Below are 20,024 nucleotides of genomic sequence, written 5' to 3'. Positions count from 1 at the left end.
TCAACTGAGTCAGGCAAATTTGGGCTCACATTGGGTTAGCTCCATACTTGGGCTGAGTAACCTCAACCCTGTAGGGAATAAGACAGTTCTCTAAGAGAGTGGTTCTTGTGGAACTTTTGTGTGTTATGGACCCCTTTGGCACTATAGATCCCTCAGAATCTTTCAGGTGCATAAAATAAAGTATGTAGGATTACAATGGACACCAGTTATATTGAAATATAGATATAAAATACATACAACAACAGTAAACGGTCTATAGACCCCTTTAGTCATGGAGGAGTAATCACTCTGCACCTGTGGAGGGAGTTTTCACACTGGGTCATCCCTAAGCAGATGAAATTGCAGCTCTGTCAGAAATAAGCCAATATGGTGGAAAGGATGTTGGGGTGGCAGTGAGACAGGGCAGTCATGTAGAGCTGAAGTTGTGGGGAAGTTGATGGGGATGGATTTAATCTAGCTGTCAGAAAGAGCTTGCTGATGAGAGCTCCCCCAGAGAAGAGTATTGGACTTGGGAATGGGAAGATCTACTATCCAGGGAGGTAGTGGGCGTCCGTCCCTCGGCGGCTGGCTGACCCTTCATCTGGTCTGTTATGGGAGGAACTGTTTCATATGGCACCTGTGGCTGCTGAGATCCCATCCCACTCTGAAGTGCTGCGATTCTGCCATATATCACTCATTGCTTTGGTGCCAGGGGGCTCAGATGAGAACATGTAGCCATGTCCCCCATCAAATCCTCCTCTCTGGGTGACTCAGCATTAATTTTGTACGTGAAGCACTCTTCCAAGCTTCTTCCCTAGGCATTTCGCCACATTTTGCCGTTCTCCAACAATTTCAGGTAGCAAAGGGACAGACCCTTGTGACAGATCAGCTGGCCACTGGGGACAATCATCGGATTTGAGAATTCTGACTCTACTAGTCTTCAGATGAACAGCCCAAGGCATGTGCTACAGGCACTGACTATTTGTAGCCATAGGAAATTGGTAATGGGGCACCAGGTGTCTACTGTTCTTGGGCTGGCGCTCCCAAGGGAATCATTTCTGACAGCCTGCGTTCCACTGGGACAACTCTGAAGCACCGGGGTGGGAGGGTAAAGTGGGGGGGGCGGGTAGTGATAGGCTAGGCTACTCTCCCTGCCTTTTCTGCTCAGCCTGACGAACCAGCAGAATGTGTAGGGGTTCGGGGGCACTTTTACTCTTTTATACATGAATGCCTTGTGCAGATAGACTGAGGGAAGAGCTGAGTTCAAATCCAGCTCAAACACTGACCAGCTGTGTGTGATCCTGTTTACCTCAGTTTCCTCATCCCTAAAAATGAACCGGAGAAGGAAAGAGCAACCCCCTTCAGTGTCTCTGCCAAGGAAATCCCCCATGGGGTCTCAGAAAGGATGGAACAGCAAAGACTTGCCTGAGGTCTAACAGAGTGAGTGACAGAGCTGGGATTCACACCTGGATCACCTGGCTTGAAATTCAGGACTCTTCTAATGCTACTGTCTTCCCATTGGGCTGTATTTCTGTTCCCCTTTTTATTTAAAAAATTTCACAGCCCCAAATTTAACTTACTCATTTCCATTTTAACAGGAAAAGTACAGTAGGAAATCAGCTCCTCCTTGGGATGAGGCTCATGGCACTGACAGTCCTGCAATGCCAGTCACTCTGGCAAGTGAATCAGTAATTTTTTTGAATGTTTTTTTTTGGGGGGGGGTGGAAAGGAGGGGAGAACCAGCTGGACAATTGCTTCATTTACTTTTGCAAGAAAAAGCATCTCACCCCAGGATTCCGAGAGCTAATTAATAATTGTAAAATCTCATTAGAATGGACATTTATTTCCATGCTGCCCTAAACGAAACCATGTCCTTAATAGAGGAGATGATGACTAATGAGGAATGTTTCTAGAAGTTTCACTGACAGCGATGTGGGGCATTCTGTCGAGAGCAGCCAGTAATAGCCCCCAGTGATGGAGGGAGCATTCATCCAGTTCTGTAAACACTGCCTGAACTTGAGCACAAAGACCTTTTTCTCTGACCTAGCTTCCTCCCTCCTTGTCTAGACATTCTAGGAGCTGTTTCCTAGTTACGTGTGACCAGCATTTCAACCCCCGAAATGGGTTAATGTTAGCCTCCTTTCAGTAGCCTACAGAGTGACTATTGAGGGATTAAACTCCTTATGGCTGGACCCCATTGGGGACAATTCCCATCTTTCCTCTGTGAGGCACCAGGAATGTCCATGGTACTCGTGGGAAATTCAGGGCTGATGTAATGAAAAGGACCAGCGGAGAATGCAGCTTAAATGGGTCGGCCAGTCTTGGTTCTGAAGAGCAGATGTGGGAGATGGGGACCGGGATGCCAAATGGAGCAGATGAGGTCCTGTTGTCTCCTGGTTTTGCTTAAAGGCCGAGACGTGAGTGGGATTCGGGAATCCCTGATGGGCATCCCTCAGAGTCCTGCCATGAGGATGAAGGTATCCTCGATGAAGCTGTTTAAGGCAAATTCTACTGAGGGGAAGGAGGAAGACCTCATAGAATCTTGGGTTTAGAACCAGTTAGGACTCATGGCCATCTGGTCCAGTCTTCTCAGGTGGCTGACGAGAGGTCCAGATAATTAGTAGCTGACTCAGGATTCAAACACGTGATCCTTAATTGTGAATCTAATGCTGTTTCCCTCACCCACCTCATGGAGAGACCTTGCCCTGGGATAGAGTCTGGTCTTGGGAAACTGTCTTAAGGTAATGATCAAAGGTAGATTCAGATCCCAAGGCACCGTGAAGCTGCGTTTATTGAGCCCAGGGGAGAAGATGGAGACAGGAAGCATGATTCTCTTGGGCTATGGCCCCAGAGGCAGCTACTTTTTAAAACTCAACTTTGCTACCTAGCTAATAGGCTCAGTTATTTTATCTACTAACAGAATATAGGTGCCGTTATGCAGGATGTTCTGTACAGGAATACAGGTGTCATTCATTCTCTAAATTATAGCATCCTGGTCAAAGCACCCATTGTCCCGTCCTACTTATGGCTCTGTTGAATGATTTTTCTTTTTTTGCTGAGACAATTGGGGTTAAGTGACTTTCCCAGGGTCACGCAGCTAGGAAGTATTAAGTGTCTGAGATTCGAAATCAGATCCTCCTGACTTCAGGCATGGTGCTCTTCTACTACAATAATTAGCTGCCTCAGGTTTTCTTTTTGATGAGGAAAGGTTCGGTGGAGAAGGGGACATTGGGAAAAGTCTGTGATGTAAGAAATGAAAGCTATCACTTAATCTTTTACAAGTTAAGAAAATACTGTAACAAGAAAGACCCAGCAGAACCAATATATCAATGAAAAGGACACTGTCATCCAGTATGCATTTTTGAAACACCTGCTGTATACAAGGCACTGTTTTAGAAGCCAGGGATAAAAGGCAAAAATAAATCAGACCTTGTCCTCAAGGAGCTTACATTCTAATGAAAAAGATCTCATTTGCATGTATCAGTATATCCAGAATACATACAGCATGAAGCCCAGGGAGACTGGGGAGGGACACGAGCTTCCTCGTGGAATGTTTCATTTCAAGCTAGAATTGGAGCTGAGTTTTGAAGAAAATCAGGGATTCCAAGAGGTAGATTCTAGGCTTAGGGTAGAGCCATTGCAAAAGGTGGTTTGTAGCCCGTGAAAAACGGTGAGCACCGTTAAATCACAGATTGTTGGGAGGGGAGCTGTCCAGGTTCTGGTCTGGTGCAAGAGCTTACTCAGACCCCATGGTTCAGAATAACAATTCCATTAATGAGAACATCCAACAATCCCTAAAAAGGAGCCCAAACTGGTTAAAAACAATAGCAACAGCAACAATAACACTCCATAAAGGTACCTAGCAGGGCAAAAGTCTCAGGCCAGGAGATTAAGAAGCAATATGCTACTACATTTAACATATACTTTAACCTATTTAATATGTATTGGTCAACCTGCCATCTAGGAGAGGGGGTGGGAGGAAGTAGGGAAAAAGTTGGAACAGAAGGCTTTGCAGTTGTCAATGCTGAAAAATTACCCATGCATGTGTCTGGTAAATACAAAGCTGTAATAAAAAAAAAGAAGCAGCAATATGCAAGGAAGTTCCCTCAAGTCTCAAGAGCCTCTTTGCTAAAGTCTTAAAACAGTTTCCTACATTCTCCTTTCCCAAATCACCCTCTGTAGGTCCCAGATCTGTTGACCGGGGGAGTTAAGTCAAACTCCCTCCAGGTCTGCTGGGATAATACTTTCCATCTCACAACAGCCCTTGGTGATTGGGGGAAGTGTGGGGGTGAATTCAAGCCTTCTTGGTTCCATTAGTGCCCTGGCTCACAGAGAAGTGGGTGCAAAGATTGGAAAAGTCTGTTTTATAATCATACTAATAATTGATATTGGCCACAGTATCTGTTTGTGGCAGGAGAGAGAACCATAGTTCTTTCATGAAAGTTGAAGATGTATTAGATTCTTTGACACCCCCCCCCCAATCTGTCTTTCAGTATTTCCTCCCTTTCTTCTGATTGCATGTAACCTTTATAAATAACGTCTGCCTGAAAGCCTCAGTCACATGGTGATTAACTCCATAAAGACCAAGGGCATTAAACAAATAAATATTTTCTTATTGACATTTTCATCCTCCCCATGCCTGGAATGAACTTTTCCTCGACTTCCAATTTTTCATATTTCTATGTTCAAAGCCACAGTCCAGGTACCACGTCCCACGTGAGGCCTTTTCTGTCCCCTTCCCTTCACCCTCCTTATGCTTAAAATTCAATAACTCTTGAAATTATTAAGTATTTGCTTATCAGTGTCCCTAATGTACGATTTTGTGGAAGATGGGGCCCCTGAGATGACCTACAAGGAAGAGACATATTTCATCAAAGGGGGCAGGGACAATTTTCTTTTGAACAAAATAGGTGTTTAACAAGTCAACCAATAAACATTTATTAAGAGTCTACTGGATGCTAGGCTAACTGCTGGGGTATAAAACCAAAAATGAACCAGACCCTTACCTCAAGGAATTCTGTGGAATTGAATTTGTGGTCTTCATTTTTCCTTTTTGCCATCTTTGCCACCATGATGGGTATAAGGAGGAATTCCAGAATTGCTTTAATTTGCATTTGTCTAGTTATTAGTGATGCTGTGATTGTTAGTTTAAGCACTCCATGGCACCCACCTGGTGATCCCCTATTGGTCTAAGTCGTATAATTTTATCATCTGGCAAGAATCCAAACGTGTTTAGGAGCAAGGTCCCTGGGGGCAAAGCCCCCATACCAGTAACAGATTGTGTAGCTGGCTAATCAGACCAGAAGGAATTATAGAGCAAGTAAATGAGGCGCGGATAATGTTCTTTATATATTAGAACATATTTTATTGCAAATAATCTTGAATATGAGCAAATGATGGTCTATGAATGTGTCCCTGTGGGGTATACCTGCTAACCCTGCAGACTGTAAACTGTCTGTGTTTCTTCATCCTGCGTGATTCTTGGTCGTATCTTGTGGCCATCCAGAGAATCGGGAGTGACCTTAGGGACCATCCAGTCCCCCTCTCCTTTCGCACGTGAGGAAACTGTGGCTCCCTCAGTATAACTGATCTGTCCAAGGTCCCATAGCTAGCAAGCAGCAAAGCTGGCATTTTTGCCCAGATCCTTGGATTTGGAGGGCTGCTTTTTCCACCACGCTCTCCTGCCTATAAATTCTACATAGAGGCTCTACCCAGAATGGTGAAGACCTTCATGTCTCTTGGGATCAAGGGGGTTCCAGAGCTCTAATCACACTGTACTTCCATTGTATCCCTTTCTACCATCACATGACTGGTCCATCTTATTTATTCATGCAGCTTTTTGGCCAATATCTTTTATATTATCTATTTTTGTTATGTAAAGTTAGGTTCATAATTCCATTCATTAAGCATTATTAAATGCCTTGGAATTATGTGGGTTTCAGAACAGCACTCATAGCAGCCTCCTCTCTCCCATTATGATTTATCCAATCATGAGACTTTTTGGCAATATCTTTTATGTTGATCTACTTTTGCTATGTAAAATTTGGTTCATGATTTCATTCATTAAGCATTTATTAAATGACTGGCATGTAAGAGGGATTAATAAACGCTTGCTGACTCACTGACTTCCTCCTGTATCCAGGGGACTGTACTGAGCTTTCGGGGTACAATTAAAGTTATGAAAAAACCCCTCTATTCATAATACTTGACTTCTTCTGGAAGATGCAGTGTATAGGGAAATCAGTGTAATACGAAGCAAAATGTAATAGACCAAAGGAGGGACCCAGAGGACAAAAATGCATTCCCTGGGAAGACTTTGTGGAAGATGGGCCCCTGAGCTGACCTGGAAGGAAGAGAGAGATTTCATCAAACAAAGATGGAGAAGGGAGGACATTCTTTTTTTATTATTATATATTTTTTATAATATTATCCCTTGTATTCATTTTTCCAAATTATCTCCCCCCTCCCTCTACTCCCTCCCCTAGATGACAGGCAATCTCATACATTTTACATGTGTTACAATATAACCCAGATACAATACATGTGTGTAAATACCTTTTTCTTGTTGCACAATAAGCATTAGATTCCGAAGGTACATGTAACTTGGGCAGACAGATATTAGTGCTAACAATTTACATTCACTTCCCAGTGTTCCTTCTCTGGGTGTAGTTGTTTCTGTCCATCATTGATCAGCTGGAAGTGAGTTGGATCTTCTTTATGTTGAAGATTTCCACTTCCATCAGCATACATCCTCATACAGTATCATTGTTGAAGTGTACAGTGATCTTCTGGTTCTGCTCATTTCACTCAGCATCAGTTGATGTAAGTCTTTCCAAGCTTCTCTGTATTCCTCCTGCTGGTCACTTCTTACAGAGCAATAATATTCCATAACCTTCATATACCACAATTTACCCAACCATTCTCCAACTGATGGACATCCATTCATCTTCCAGTTTCTAGCTACAACAAAAAGAGCTGCCACAAACATTTTGGCACATATATGTCTCTTTCCCCTCTTTAGTATTTCTTTGGGATATAATCCCAGTAGTAGCGCTGCTGGGTCAAAGGGTATGCACATTTTGATAACTTTTGGGGCATAATTCCAGATTGCTCTCCAGAATGGCTGGATTCTTTCACAACTCCACCAACAATGTATCAGTGTCCCAGTTTCCCCACATCCCCTCCAACATTCATCATTATTTGTTCCTGTCATCTTAGCCAATCTGACAGGTGTGTAGTGGTATCTCAGAGTGGTCTTAATTTGCATTTCTCTGATCAGTAGTGATTTGGAACACTCTTTCATATGAGTGGATATAGTTTCAATTTCTTCATCTGAGAATTGTCTGTTCATATCCTTTGACCATTTATCAATTGGAGAATGGTTCAGTTTCTTATAAATTAGGGTCAGTTCTCTATATATTTTGGAAATGAGACCTTTGTCAGAACCTTTGCTTTTAAAAATATTTTCCCAATTTGTTACTTCCCTTCTAATCTTGTTTGCATTAGTATTATTTGTACAGAAACTTTTTAGTTTGATGTAATCAAAATCTTCTATTTTGTGATCAATAATGATCTCTAGTTCTCCTCTGGTCATGAATTCCTTCCTTCTCCACAGGTCTGAGAGGTAGACTATTCTCTGTTCCTCTAATCTATTTATTATCTCCCTCTTTATGCCTAAATCATGGACCCATTTTGATCTTATCTTGGTATATGGTGTTAAGTGTGGATCCATATCTAATTTCTGCCATATTAATTTCCAGTTTTAAGGGAGGACATTCTAAGCTTGGTAGGGATGATTCAAAAGACTTGGAAGAGAGAAGGATGGAGAGGAATGATGAAATCAAGAAAGAAGGAATTTTCCAAATTAGCTAATGCATGAAATCCATGAAAGGGAATCAGAATAATGATAATGTAGCTTTTAGGGATTCCTTTAAGGTTTGCGAAACACTTTGCATGTGATCTCATTTGATTCTAACTACAGCCTTCTCAGAGGGATGTTTTTCTTGGTCCCATCTTGCAGATGAGAAAGTTGAGGGAGGGAGAGATAAAGCAATTCTGGGGTCACACAGCTAGTAAAGTGTCTGACTTGGCTTTTCCTCACTCCCACTTCACCGCTATGGTTTGAAAAGTCTGGAAAGGAAAGCTGAATCAGGCTGATAGATGGATCACCGAGTTTCCATTTTGCCCTAGAAACAGTGGGGAGTCACTGATGATTTTAGAGCAGGGGGTGATTTGGACAAGTCTGTGTTTTTGGATGGTTAAGACAGCTTATGGAAAATGGAATGGAAAGAGAAGAAAGCAGAGGCAGAGAGAGTGAGCTCTCTCAAGCTCTAGGGGGCGAAGGCCCAAGTTAGGTTATAGTAGCATTAATGGGAAATTCATCAGGATTAGCATCCTTGTCTCAGGTGGGCAACCAAGAGGGATCTGCTTCTCCTGACTTGTGACATTCACAATGTCCAGGGGGCACAGACCTACGCAGCAGCCATGATTTCCCTTTCCACTTCAGGTCAGCCACCTCTAAGCCCTGGGTCTTCTCCTTTTGCCATGGTATTAGAGCATTGGAAATATTCGAGACAATAAAGCAAACTGAGGTTATGCTACACTGTCTCCCCTAGGCTATGAAGAAGAAAATGTCCTGCCCCCAGGAAGCTGATAGTCTGATTTTTATATATGACATGCTCCCAGCATGATTCAAGGTACGCCGGGCCAGGGATGGAGTTGCCCTCCAGAACCATTCCCCTGGGAAAGGCTGAGGAGGGATAGCTCCCTTTCAGTATGGGGATGTGGGGATCATGGAAGGCTTCAGGGGAAGGAGGCATCTGAGCCGATTGTTAATGAGGATGGAGTATGTTCTTGACATGAAGTATGGCCCATGGCAATGTATGGAGGCAGGAGAGCTCAGGATGAGACCAGAAGGCCTATAATTTATATGACTGGGGGGGAGAGTATGAAAAAAGGCAAGAAAGGTAGGTTGGAGCTGGTTGAAGAGACCTTTAAATGTCTGGATCAGGGATTTATATTTTAGCCTATAGATAATGGGCAGCCATTGTAGTATTTTGAGCGGGGGAATTAGTAGCTGTTCTCATGTTCTATGAATATTATTCGGCAACTATAGGATGGATGGATGGAAAAGGGGAGAGCCTGGGAATGGGGAGCATGCTTTTACATGGCAATCACACTAATCTAGGCAAGAGGTGATAGGGACTTAGTTCTCTAGTAGAAGACAGAACTGATATGGCCATCTGATTGGAGGTGGGAGTGAGGAAGGAAAGTGAAAAAGTCCCAGCAAGCTCCGGGATAGCCTTGAAAATCTGGGTTAGGAGGATGTTGGCCCATCAATAGACACTGGGAAAATTGGTCTTGTAAAAATAGTATCATCTCCCTTTGATTGCTTTTGTTCTCTCGTTTCTGGGTCAAAGACCATTTTTCTTGGCCAAGAAAATGGAAGGAAAGTACTAATTGAGCAGCTTGGCCTTCTCTGCTGTCAGTTATCATCCCATCTACTCCAAGCAAAGGACTTTGTCTTTTTTATATCTTCTTTTTCTTCCCAACAGAGACTTTTTTTTTAAATAAAAGTTCTTTTTGTTCATTAGTTTTTCTCTTCAGCTTCAGATTCTTCTAAAGTTTAGCATTCTTGACACATTTTTATAAGGTCATGCAAGATTTTTATTTTCATTTCTTATTCCATTTGCTTATGTCTTCTGTACATTTTCTTTGAAAAGTTCGAGTTTGTCCAGGGTTTCCTGTGCATATACACCATTTAACAATTTTGTGTAAGTTGTATTTTATTTTTTCCAATTAGATGTGAATATAGTTTTCAATATTCATTTTTATAAGATTTTGCGTTCTAATTTTTTTTCTTCCTCCCTTCCATGCTCCCTCCCCAAGAGAGCAAACAATCAGATATAGATTATACATGTGCAATTATGTAAAAGTATTTCCATATCAGTTGCCCGACTAATCTTTTTTGATACAATTTCCTCTTTTCTTCCTCATTAGAAGTGATTTTTTTGTATCTTCAGAATTTCATGCTAAAAAGATTTTCATCTCTCTTGTCTAAATTTTCCTGTACAATTATAGCCTATGAGATCCTCGTTATCTTTTCCCTGAATAATTGAAATTTGCCCTTCTAAAATCTGGGGAGATGGGACATGGTAGCATAGTTCTACAATTCCTGCTACTGGGGAGACCGAGGCTCGTAGAACTCTTGAGTTCAGGGGTGGTGACCTACAGTAGACTCTGCTGATTGAGTATCCATAGTGAGTACACAGAATGAATGTGGTGAGAGTGGGACCACAATCTGGCCCAGGTCAGAGACAGAACAGGTAGAAAGTCCTGCGTCAATCACGAGTGGCCCATGTATTTTTAGTTTGAGAGACATAGGCATGGTCTTGAGTGAGAGCGGGCAAGGAGATTAGAGGTAGTTTTGGGATTTCTAACTTGGGTGACAAGGAGGTTTGTTTGTTCAGGTTCCAGTTCTGATACTTACTGATTGTGTGGTCCTTGGAAAGTCATTTAAGAGTTCAGTGGCTCAGACAGCTCTTTAAAACTGTATATTGCCAGAGAGGGAACTAACATGTGACTCTGTCAGGCTTGTGATCTGTTTCTTGCAGCCTTCCTCCATTTCTTCTTTCCATCTTGGTGGTCTCTAGTATAATCTGATGACATGCTCGCTTCTGTTTCTTGCAGCCTTCCTCCATTTCTTCTTTCCATCTTGGTGGTCTCTAGTATAATCTGATGACATGCTCGCTTCTGTTTCTGCTGTCATTGTCTTCATCCTAACACTCTCCAGTACTGTTCCTCTTCTGGTTCTTGAATTTCTTCATGACACCCATCCACTCTTTTCCCACTTTGCCTCTTTGGTTTTTATGAAAAACTCCATTGCCTCTCTAAGTGAAAAAAGGAATGTTTGGTCACCTGGGAAAGAAGATGACTTTGCATAATTCTGATGAGAGAAGAGAAAGCTGTGTCTTCTTCCCATTCTTTTCACTTTCCATCCCTCAGGAAGGGGTTAGAAATCTTGAGTGAGAAACTCATTTGCTACTTACACCAAGCCTAGTTTAAGCCAAACTTTGGCCTGGATATTGTTTCCAAGGGCAAAGGTGATGAGATTCCCTGAAGAGATTGGTAAAATTTTGGCTCTCACTTGTGACTCTCCAACATGTGATCAGGCAGCTGGAGGTATCACTTATAAGAGGTTCCAAGCTTGAGTGATTTCATTATTCAGTCTCACAAGAGTCCTTTAATAGAGGACCTTAAATGCCCGACAGCTGCCACGGTTAGTCTTTTGCCACTTTGTTTTGTAAGGGGGATGGCAGATTACAGAAATACTATATGAGCCCAAAAGCAGAGGACTTCAGAAACAATGGATCTGATGATTGTTTGGGAGCTCGTTTCGCTTCTCCTTTGGCCTTTATTTGGGCATAAGGGACAACAATGACTTTAGCGTTGGAGAACCTGGGTGAGTGACCACCAAATGTGGAGGCAGGGGCCGTGTTCAATGTGGCTGTTACAGAAATAGCTGCGGTTTCAAATCTTCTGCCTCTGCTTGGTCACAGAATTCAGCAGAAAAATGATATCCTTCAGAGCCACAAACTGCTGGGCATCTGTTGCCAGCACTCACCCCTGCACCAAAATGGACCGAGAACATTTGGTGGTGCAGCGGGAATCCTGACGGAACGGTCAGAGGTAGCCAAGGAGCCTACGTGAGACTTTGCTGTTTGTCTAGGGCTAGTCCTTGGTTTCTGAGGCAGAGCTGGTGAGTTAATGTCTTCCGTGGATGCTCAATTTTTAGTGTTCTGACCTTGTCAAGGACAGGATACTATAAAATATTGATTGTGTATGAGGTAAGATATAAATAACCTACAGTGTATTGTGCTTTCCCCCAAGCATCTGAAGAAATACACATAGGAAGAAAAAACTTATCTGTGTGTGTGTGACAGAGAGAAAAAGAGACAGAGACAGAGACAGAGAGGACAAAGAAATGGAGAAAACAGACACAGACACACGGCACACTCACACAGAGCGAGCGAGCAAAGGAGCTGCCATTTTGTTGGCATGGAGATGCCTTTCAGTGTGGGAAGCTTCATTCACCAGCACATATTGCAACCCATGAGGTCATTTGGCAGGGTGCTGCCATGGAATAGAAGTCCCAGGCTTGCATCCCAGTTCCAGCTTGGTGTTCCTCTTCGGAGCTCTCCCCAAGTCACAGTCTGGTTTATTGGTGACCATACAAAGTAATCCACTCAGCCATGTCTGTCTGCTGGTTGGCTCTAGACCCTAGACCATGCTTTAGCAGCACGTGCTCTGTAGCCATCTCATCATCTCCTCTGCAGTATCTGTCCTCTCCCTCTTCAGACCCTGGAGAACAAAGCTCCCTTCCCTCGTCCAGTCTCTCCAAATGTCCTGTCTTCTCCTTAACATCCTTAAGATCAGGGATGGTCTCTTTTTAAATCTTTTTAGCTGCAGAAATTAGCACAGTGACCAACACATCATACTGCTTAACAAATGCTCATTTATTCAAATGCGTTCCATATCACATGAATACGATCTTTGAGTTTATTTATAAAGGAAACAGACGTCAAGGTTTGACACCAACAGGTTTGCAGTTAATCAAGACACACAAGCTTGTTTCTTGATCCTAAACCATCTTAAATTTTCTGGCTAAGTCCTTGGTCCCCCATCAGTTTTCTCTATGGTTTGGCTGTAGATTACCCTCCTCCCTAACCCAGAAGGAGCCTGCCATGTTTTTCCACTAACCATTTCCCTTCCCTTCCCTTCCCTTCCCTTCCTTTCCCTTCCCTTCCCTTCCCTTCCCTTCCCTTCCCTTCCCTTCCCTTCCCTTCCCTTCCCTTCCCTTCCCTTCCCTTCCCTTCCCTTCCCTTCCCTTCCCTTCCCTTCCCTTCCCTTCCCTTCCCTTCCCTTCCCTTTGTTCCCTTCCCTTCCCTTCCCTTCAGAATTGGGAATCAACCACCTAAAGGGATCCTCTGTCCATTCAACAATCCCAGGCCCCCTCAATCATTCAAGATCCCCAGCTCGGTCTTTGAGACTACAAACATGCACTATCTCTGACTTGGAAGGGATTAAGGAGGTTATCCAGTGCCACCTGAGCAAGAACACCTATAAATCAACAAATTTGCCAGCATTTATTAAGCACCTTGTGGAGCAAACAGTAGGTTCAAAATCAATTCATTTAAGCTCTCTAAGTATCAGTTTTCTTACCTATAAAGGGATAATAATACTTGGATCACATGCTTCTCAGAATTGGGAGGAAATTGCTTCATAAACCTTAAAGGACAGAAGAAACAGAGCTGGAACTAGGATGGTAGGAGCTTTGTCTCAGGGTGCTGATGTCTAGGGTATATGTATATCTTCCCTGGAATAATTGAGAGACTAGTGTCTCTGCCTTTCCCATCTTTTCCCATCTTGCTATCCTCTAACAATCTGTCTTTTCATCCTACTTTGTGTCTTTCCTAACCCCACCCCACAGAAGGTGTTGTCATGGTGCCCTGCTTCTGCGACCCACATCCTCCATCCTCCCTACTCTAAGTCCTTCAAGGGTGCAGGATGGACTTTCTGGGAGGGAGGAAGGCTGTTCTGCTCTCCTTGTGCCTCTGTATTCAGGGTTAACTGTCTTTTGTACTACTGTCCCCTTTCTCCCAACTGCCTTTGCTCCAGACGAGAGATTCTATAACTCTATATAGATAGAAATGTGTTAAATTGTTAAGATTTTGTGCGCTGCAGGGTGGTGACCCTACATTTGGATTTGGAGTCCAAAGACCTGATGACTTCTTAAGAGCTGGTATGACTCTGGGCAAATCATGTAAAATCTCCGGGCCTTATCCCCCTATAAACCAAGGGATTTTCCTCTATCTGCAAGGCCCCAGCCTTTCTACACCATGGGGTGTTAGCCTGAGGTTGGAGTGATATGCAGAGGGAGGAGCCATGAGTTGTGTCTGGCCTGTTGGCCAGTATAGACGTCTTGATGTGAATAGAGATCCAGTTCAGGGGAGTAGAGACCTCCATTGTGGGCAGCATGTCATTATTGCACAACTGAAACGGGATTAGAAAAAGATGGTTTTTCTGCTTCTCACTGGTCTTTCCTTGCTCTTTCAACTTCAGCCATATGGCACCGTGAAAACCTGCCAGCCCTGCGGGAGACTTGGGACACAACCAAGTGGAGCGTTCCTGCTTTCCTATGAGGTGGCAGATTGCCTCTTTTAAAAATTCTTTTTCTTTTATTGTACTTTTAGCTGCTTCTGAACCATTGTCTGCCTGGTATTGAACTATCTTGTAATTATTTGTATTTCTACATGCCTCTATTTACCTATAATTATCCATCAGTTCATCTATCTCTCCATCTTACTACTTATCTATCTACCTAATTATCCATCCATCTATCCATCCAACCATCCATCCATTCATCCATATGTCTATGTATCTATCCATCAATTCAATCATCTGTCCATTTACCTACCTATCTATCTGCCTGTCCATCCATCTTTCCATTTAACCATCCATCTATCTATCCAAGTATCTATGTATCTTTGTATCTATCTATCCATCCAGCCTTTCAGCCATCAATCCATCTATGTATCTAAGTATTTTTCTATTTAGTATGTATCTATCTGTCTGTTTATCTATCCATATATCCATCTAACCATCTGTCTGTCTACCTATCCATCCATCCACCCGCCTATCTATCTATCTATCTATCTATCTACCTATCTATCATCTATCATCTATACAAACTATCTATCTATCTATCTATCTATCTATCTATTTATCTATCTATCTATCTATCTATCTATCTATCTATCTATCTACCTATTTATCATCTATCATCTATACAAACTATCTATCTATCTATCTATCTATCTATCTATCTACCTATCATCTATCATCTATACAAACTATCTATCTATCTATCTATCTATCTATCTATCTACCTATTTATCATCTATCATCTATACAAACTATCTATCTATCTATCTATCTATCTATCTATCTACCTATCATCTATCATCTATACAAACTATCTATCTATCTATCTATCTATCTATCTATCTATTTATCTATCTATCTATCTATCTATCTACCTATCTATCATCTATCATCTATACAAACTATCTATCTATCTATCTATCTATCTATCTATCTATCTATTTATCTATCTATGTCTATCACTTTTGTCTTTGTATCCCCAGTGCCCAGCACACAGTAGGCATCTATTAAATTCTTGTTGATAATTACTTGGCTTTTTGAGCCTGCTTACAACTGACCTGTCTTGACTATCCCACAATTTTGCTCCTTTTTTGCCAGCTGGGATTTCTTTATGACCAATGGTGTACGCAGTTTAATACTGATATTATTTCAGTGGATAAAATCCTCTGGGGAAAATTATTGTGCTGATGACATGTTCTGTGTTCATCCCGGTTTCATCACACATGTGTTCTCTTTCAGGATGTCGGTGGCTCCTCCCAGTTATTGCTTTGTGGCTTTCCCCCCTCGGGCCAAGGATGGGCTGGTGGTGTTTGGGAAGAACTCAGCACGGCCCAGAGATGAAGTCCAGGAGGTTGTCTATATTGCAGCCGCTGACCATGAACCCGAAAGCAAAGTGGAGGTGAGTGATATGAGATCCTTGCCTTATTTTGTGGTTTGTGGCTTTTTGTCTTCCCTCCTTCCCTCCTTCCCTCCTTCCCTCCTTCCCTCCTTCCCTCCTTCCCTCCTTCCCTCCTTCCCTCCTTCCCTCCTTCCTTCCTTCCTTCCTTCCTTCCTTCCTTCCTTCCTTCCTTCCTTCCTTCCTTCCTTCCTTCCTTCCTTCCTTCCTTCCTTCCTCCCTCCCTCCCTCCCTCCCTCCCTCCCTCCCTCCCTCCCTCCCTCCCTCCCTCCCTCCCTTCCTTCCTTCCTTCCTTCCTTCCTTCCTTCCTTCCTTCCTTCCTTCCTTCCTTCCTTCCTTCCTTCCTTCCTTCCTTCCTTCCTTCCTTCCTTCCCTCCCTCCCTCTAGGCTGACTTAGCTCCTGCCACTATAATTTCTGTCTGGGAAGCATGGTGCTGCTCCCATCTGCCACCTAGACTTCTGTTTGGTGTTATTTCTCCAGTTCAAGGTCTTAAAAAATAGTAGTCGATAAATACATCTGTTGCTGTCATGTAACTTGATAAATAGGAACACTCTCCCTGAGTCTTCAGGTGCAAATTTCATCAGTATCTAAGAGTAAGTTTCTGTTGGTAGTTCAGGAGAAACAGATCCCCCTAAATGAAGTATATGGGACTTAAAATCAGGAGAAGCTCTGGTTTCAATTTTGGAGCTGGCAAAAAATCCCTCTCTGTTCCAAGTGGGTTGTAATCTCCAGAGGGAACGGGAGATCGTGTTAGCAGGCCTCCCACGGCTTTGGAGGGGGGATCTTGGAGCCGCTGCAGGAAGAAGGGCATGGCAAACTGCACCTGGGGAATTACAACACATGAGTCATTCTTAGCTTGTGTGGGAATCCCTGACTCCCACAGCCCTCACCATGAGGCATCGAGGATATTATGGAGGTGGGAATGAGAACTGGAAGGGATTTTCGGGGGACTCCTCATCCAGCCCTCTTATTTTAGAGGTGAAGTATGGAGAAACAGAGAGGCTGTGACTTTCTCCAGCTCACACAGGTAGTATTTGGCAGAGCTGGGACTGGAACTCTGGTCCTGTGACTCCAAGATGAGTGCTTTCTTCCACCACGTCTCCTCCCCTTCCTCAGCTTCAGTGACTCCAGTAAATGGCAGTGAGCTCTTGCTCAATAACATATGGTCCTGTCCAAGTCAAATTTTCAGTCTGATGTGGCTCAGGCTCGAAGGCTTTCCATCCCCAAATTCCTCAGGTTCTGCTTAATTTCCTTTTCTTGATTTTGTTCTGCGTGCAGCAGTCCCTGAAAGGTCTATTCCACATTAGGAGAAATCAAACAGCCGAGGGCACCATTGGCCCCCCCAGCCTTCTTTTTCTGAGGTTGCCACTCCTTCTTAGCTCGATCTGAGGGATGGCTGCTGTACCAGCCTCCTCTCAAAAGGCTTTGTTTGTGGGGTAACTGTTGGGTAGAGAGGGGATCTGATCAAGTGATGTGTACTTACGGTAGGAAGAAGTCTTGACAAGAAAATTTCCTCGAACTTAAATGAACCAGCCTTTGGTTAGTTCTATGGGCAGTACCTTGGGGTTAGAAGGGACCCCTTCTAGACAGTCAGTCATTTATTTGGCACCTATTGTTTGTAACACCATTTACAACCAAATACCTATAAAAGAAATTTCTGAGTCAGTCTTTGCAGTGTGGGGATGTGTAATTGGACAGACTGCAGTCATTGCAAAAGTAGTCAGATCTGCTCCAGTCAATGCTGCTCTTTATTCCGTGGTCCAGATAAACCACAGCTTAAATCAGTCCCTTTCCCTGAGCTACATGAGGTTGTTTTTATAACTGCATTAGGTAAATATTAGATATCCTATGATAAATTCTCTATTCCACTGTTCTCTGGGTCTTAACCATCAGCATTCTATAGCTACTGCCCTTCATAAGTGGTCATATTCATTAAAAAATAATAATATCTGACATTTATATTGCCAAATCTACAAGAATATGTTAAGTGCCTACTGTGTGCCAGCTATTGTGCTAAGCACTGAGGATACAAATAAAGGCAAAGGCCCAATCCCTGCACCCAGGGGAACTCTTCATCTAATGGAGGAGACGACAAGCAAACAAGGATGTAGAAGCCAGAAAACAAGGTGGGGGTGTGGCCTTCCTTGCCATTCAGAAGGCCCCATGTAACCCCCCCCACATCATTCATCTGTGCTGTCACTCATGGTGGTCTCAGGCCTTTCAGTCCCAATCTCGCAGCTGCAGATAAAGACCTGTTCCCAAGCTGAATTAGAGAGGACTCTTAATAGTGTCAGTATATGGAGCCTAGCCTTCCCCTGCTGGGCCTTATGCTCTGGGCCTGAACCCCTTTTGGGACATGGACTCTCAAAGTCTGCTGAGCTCTCCCCAGATTTAAATGCGTAAAATAAAGTACTTAGGACTACACAGAGTGCAACAGACAGCCCCAGGCCGGGCGTCAGGAAAACCTGGGTTCAAATATGGCCTTCTTGGGGTAGGTGGGAGGAGACGGTACAAACTATCCATAGGCTTCAATAACACATTGCGGGGAGACTTTCCACACCCTGCCATCCCCCCATGCTTGGTTGGGACATGGAATCTGCGCAAAACAGGCTAGAGCTATCTCGTCAGTGTTCTTGGGGTTGCACAAGTGAGCTCCATAATTGGTAAACAAGTAGTGGGCAGTCCATTAAAACTCTCATTAAAACTATTATATTCTATATTCCTGTGTGACTGATTTAAAATATGGATGAATACATTGCTTATTCTTATACCTATTAGCAGGTGATTGACTAGATATATATTGCCAGATGATTATATTAAAAATAAATAGTTACTAGCAATCATTACCCCTTATAAAACCATAATGAATTAGCTAGTGCTGACTAGAGTTTGAGGAGGGGTCCCCAATGAAGTTACTTTCTCATTTTTAATATCTAGCTATCCAGATGTTGAACAAGGTCATTGTAACAGTCCTTTGGCCTAAGGGAGTCCCTCCTGGGAGGACAGAAGGTCCCCTTCTTGATCCTTGCTTTCTACACCCAGCTTATCATGCCCCGCTGCCCTAAGAGAGGGGCGCCTGCCCTTAGGTTAAGCCCTTGTCCAGGTGCACACTTTAGGTTGAAGGAAAGGCCCATGGGCCAGGCAGGGACATTGGGGGAAAGCAATCCCTCAGTGAGTTCAGGTGCCAAGAGTAGCAGGTAAAACAGTGGGAATCAGTTCAGGGCAAAGTCTCACGGCAAGGAGTGAGGGAAAGGGGGAAGAGGAGGAAGAGAGAGAGGGATCCTGCCTACAAGTCAGGCACACACACTACCAGAGTGTGGGTCATATATGGGCAGTTCTGTGTTTGGGAGCACATAGACACAGGTGCATTCAGCAGGAGGGGGTGCTCCCGCTGGAGGGGAGACTGTGCTCCTAAGTGCCCTTCTGGGAGCAGGTTCTCATTTTGGGTGGTCTGGCCAACTGGCGTATCAGGAAGTCAGGGCAATGTGTTATTTTATTATCAGGGAAAAAACAAGCTAGTGGTAGACAAAGCATTATTTGGGGACACAGTTGTACCAACCTTCAAAAATCATTTTTGTCAGCATTTTCCCACAAATATGTTTTGGAAATTTAGCGCCTCCCCTAAGGGGAGCCTGTCCCAGTGGTCTCAAAACCACTGTGAGAAGATTAGATTTGATGGTTTTGAGACCACTGGGACAGGCTCCCCTTAGGGGAGGCGCTAAATTTCCATTCATAAATTCTAGCTTCCCTCTCAACATTTCAGCTTGTGAAATTGCTGCTTACAATTAGAATGACCCTTGTCACTTTATCCTCATCAATTGTACAAGGAGCTGGATATAGCTTCAGCAGAATCAGAAATAACACCCTCACAATTACTCTTCCTCAATCCCCCAGCCCCCAAACATTTCCAGTGAGTGAAGGATCGCAGCAAGAGGTGTCCAGTGGCTCCTCCTTCCCCTGCTGCTTTGCCTTCTATGGTCTTCCACCTTGTATGATCTCAAAGCACCAATTAAAAAAAATTCTCCCCTCTACAGAAGGTGGGAGGTGGCAGACCCTGCCGTGATTCTGTTTGGCCTTGGATGGCCCATCAATAAGTCAGCTTCAGAGAATGTCAGCATTAGATAGATTGGGATTTCCCTCTATAATGTAGGCAGTGAGGGGGGATAGTTTGGGACTTTCCTCTATAATATTATAGAGTGAGAGGGCTTGATAACTCCCAGTGAGGAAGGAGGCCCAAACCAGCCTGGCCATTTAGGGATGGTGCTAATTATTAGGATTTCCCTCCCGGTATCAAGCCTAAAACTGGCTCTTAGTTTCTGCTCTCAGGCCAGGAAGAACAGGGCTGGTCCTCCTTCTCAGGTTTACCCTTCAGAGAGTTGTGTTTTTTCCCTTGAGCCTTTCCTTCTTCAGTTAAATCAGTCCAGT

The 20,024-nt window shown here is 43.5% G+C and overlaps 1 protein-coding gene across 1 annotated transcript in view; it reads left to right on the top strand.

The window, feature by feature from the left end:
* The window catches only part of SCRN1 (secernin 1), a 61,018-nt gene that overhangs the window by 7,716 nt on the left and 33,278 nt on the right, over positions 1 to 20,024 (top strand). Inside the window, exon 2 of the mRNA XM_074266683.1 lies at positions 15,442 to 15,601. Within this exon, the coding sequence (XP_074122784.1) occupies positions 15,443 to 15,601 (159 nt within the window). The 5' untranslated portion in view covers position 15,442. The remainder of the gene's footprint in view (positions 1 to 15,441; positions 15,602 to 20,024) is intronic.

The sequence above is a fragment of the Sminthopsis crassicaudata genome, chromosome 5 (genome assembly GCF_048593235.1).
Source record: "Sminthopsis crassicaudata isolate SCR6 chromosome 5, ASM4859323v1, whole genome shotgun sequence".
In the NCBI taxonomy this organism is placed as follows: domain Eukaryota; kingdom Metazoa; phylum Chordata; class Mammalia; order Dasyuromorphia; family Dasyuridae; genus Sminthopsis; species Sminthopsis crassicaudata.
Note: the sequence above shows the minus strand (reverse complement) of the source record. Positions and strands in the feature narration are given on the sequence as shown.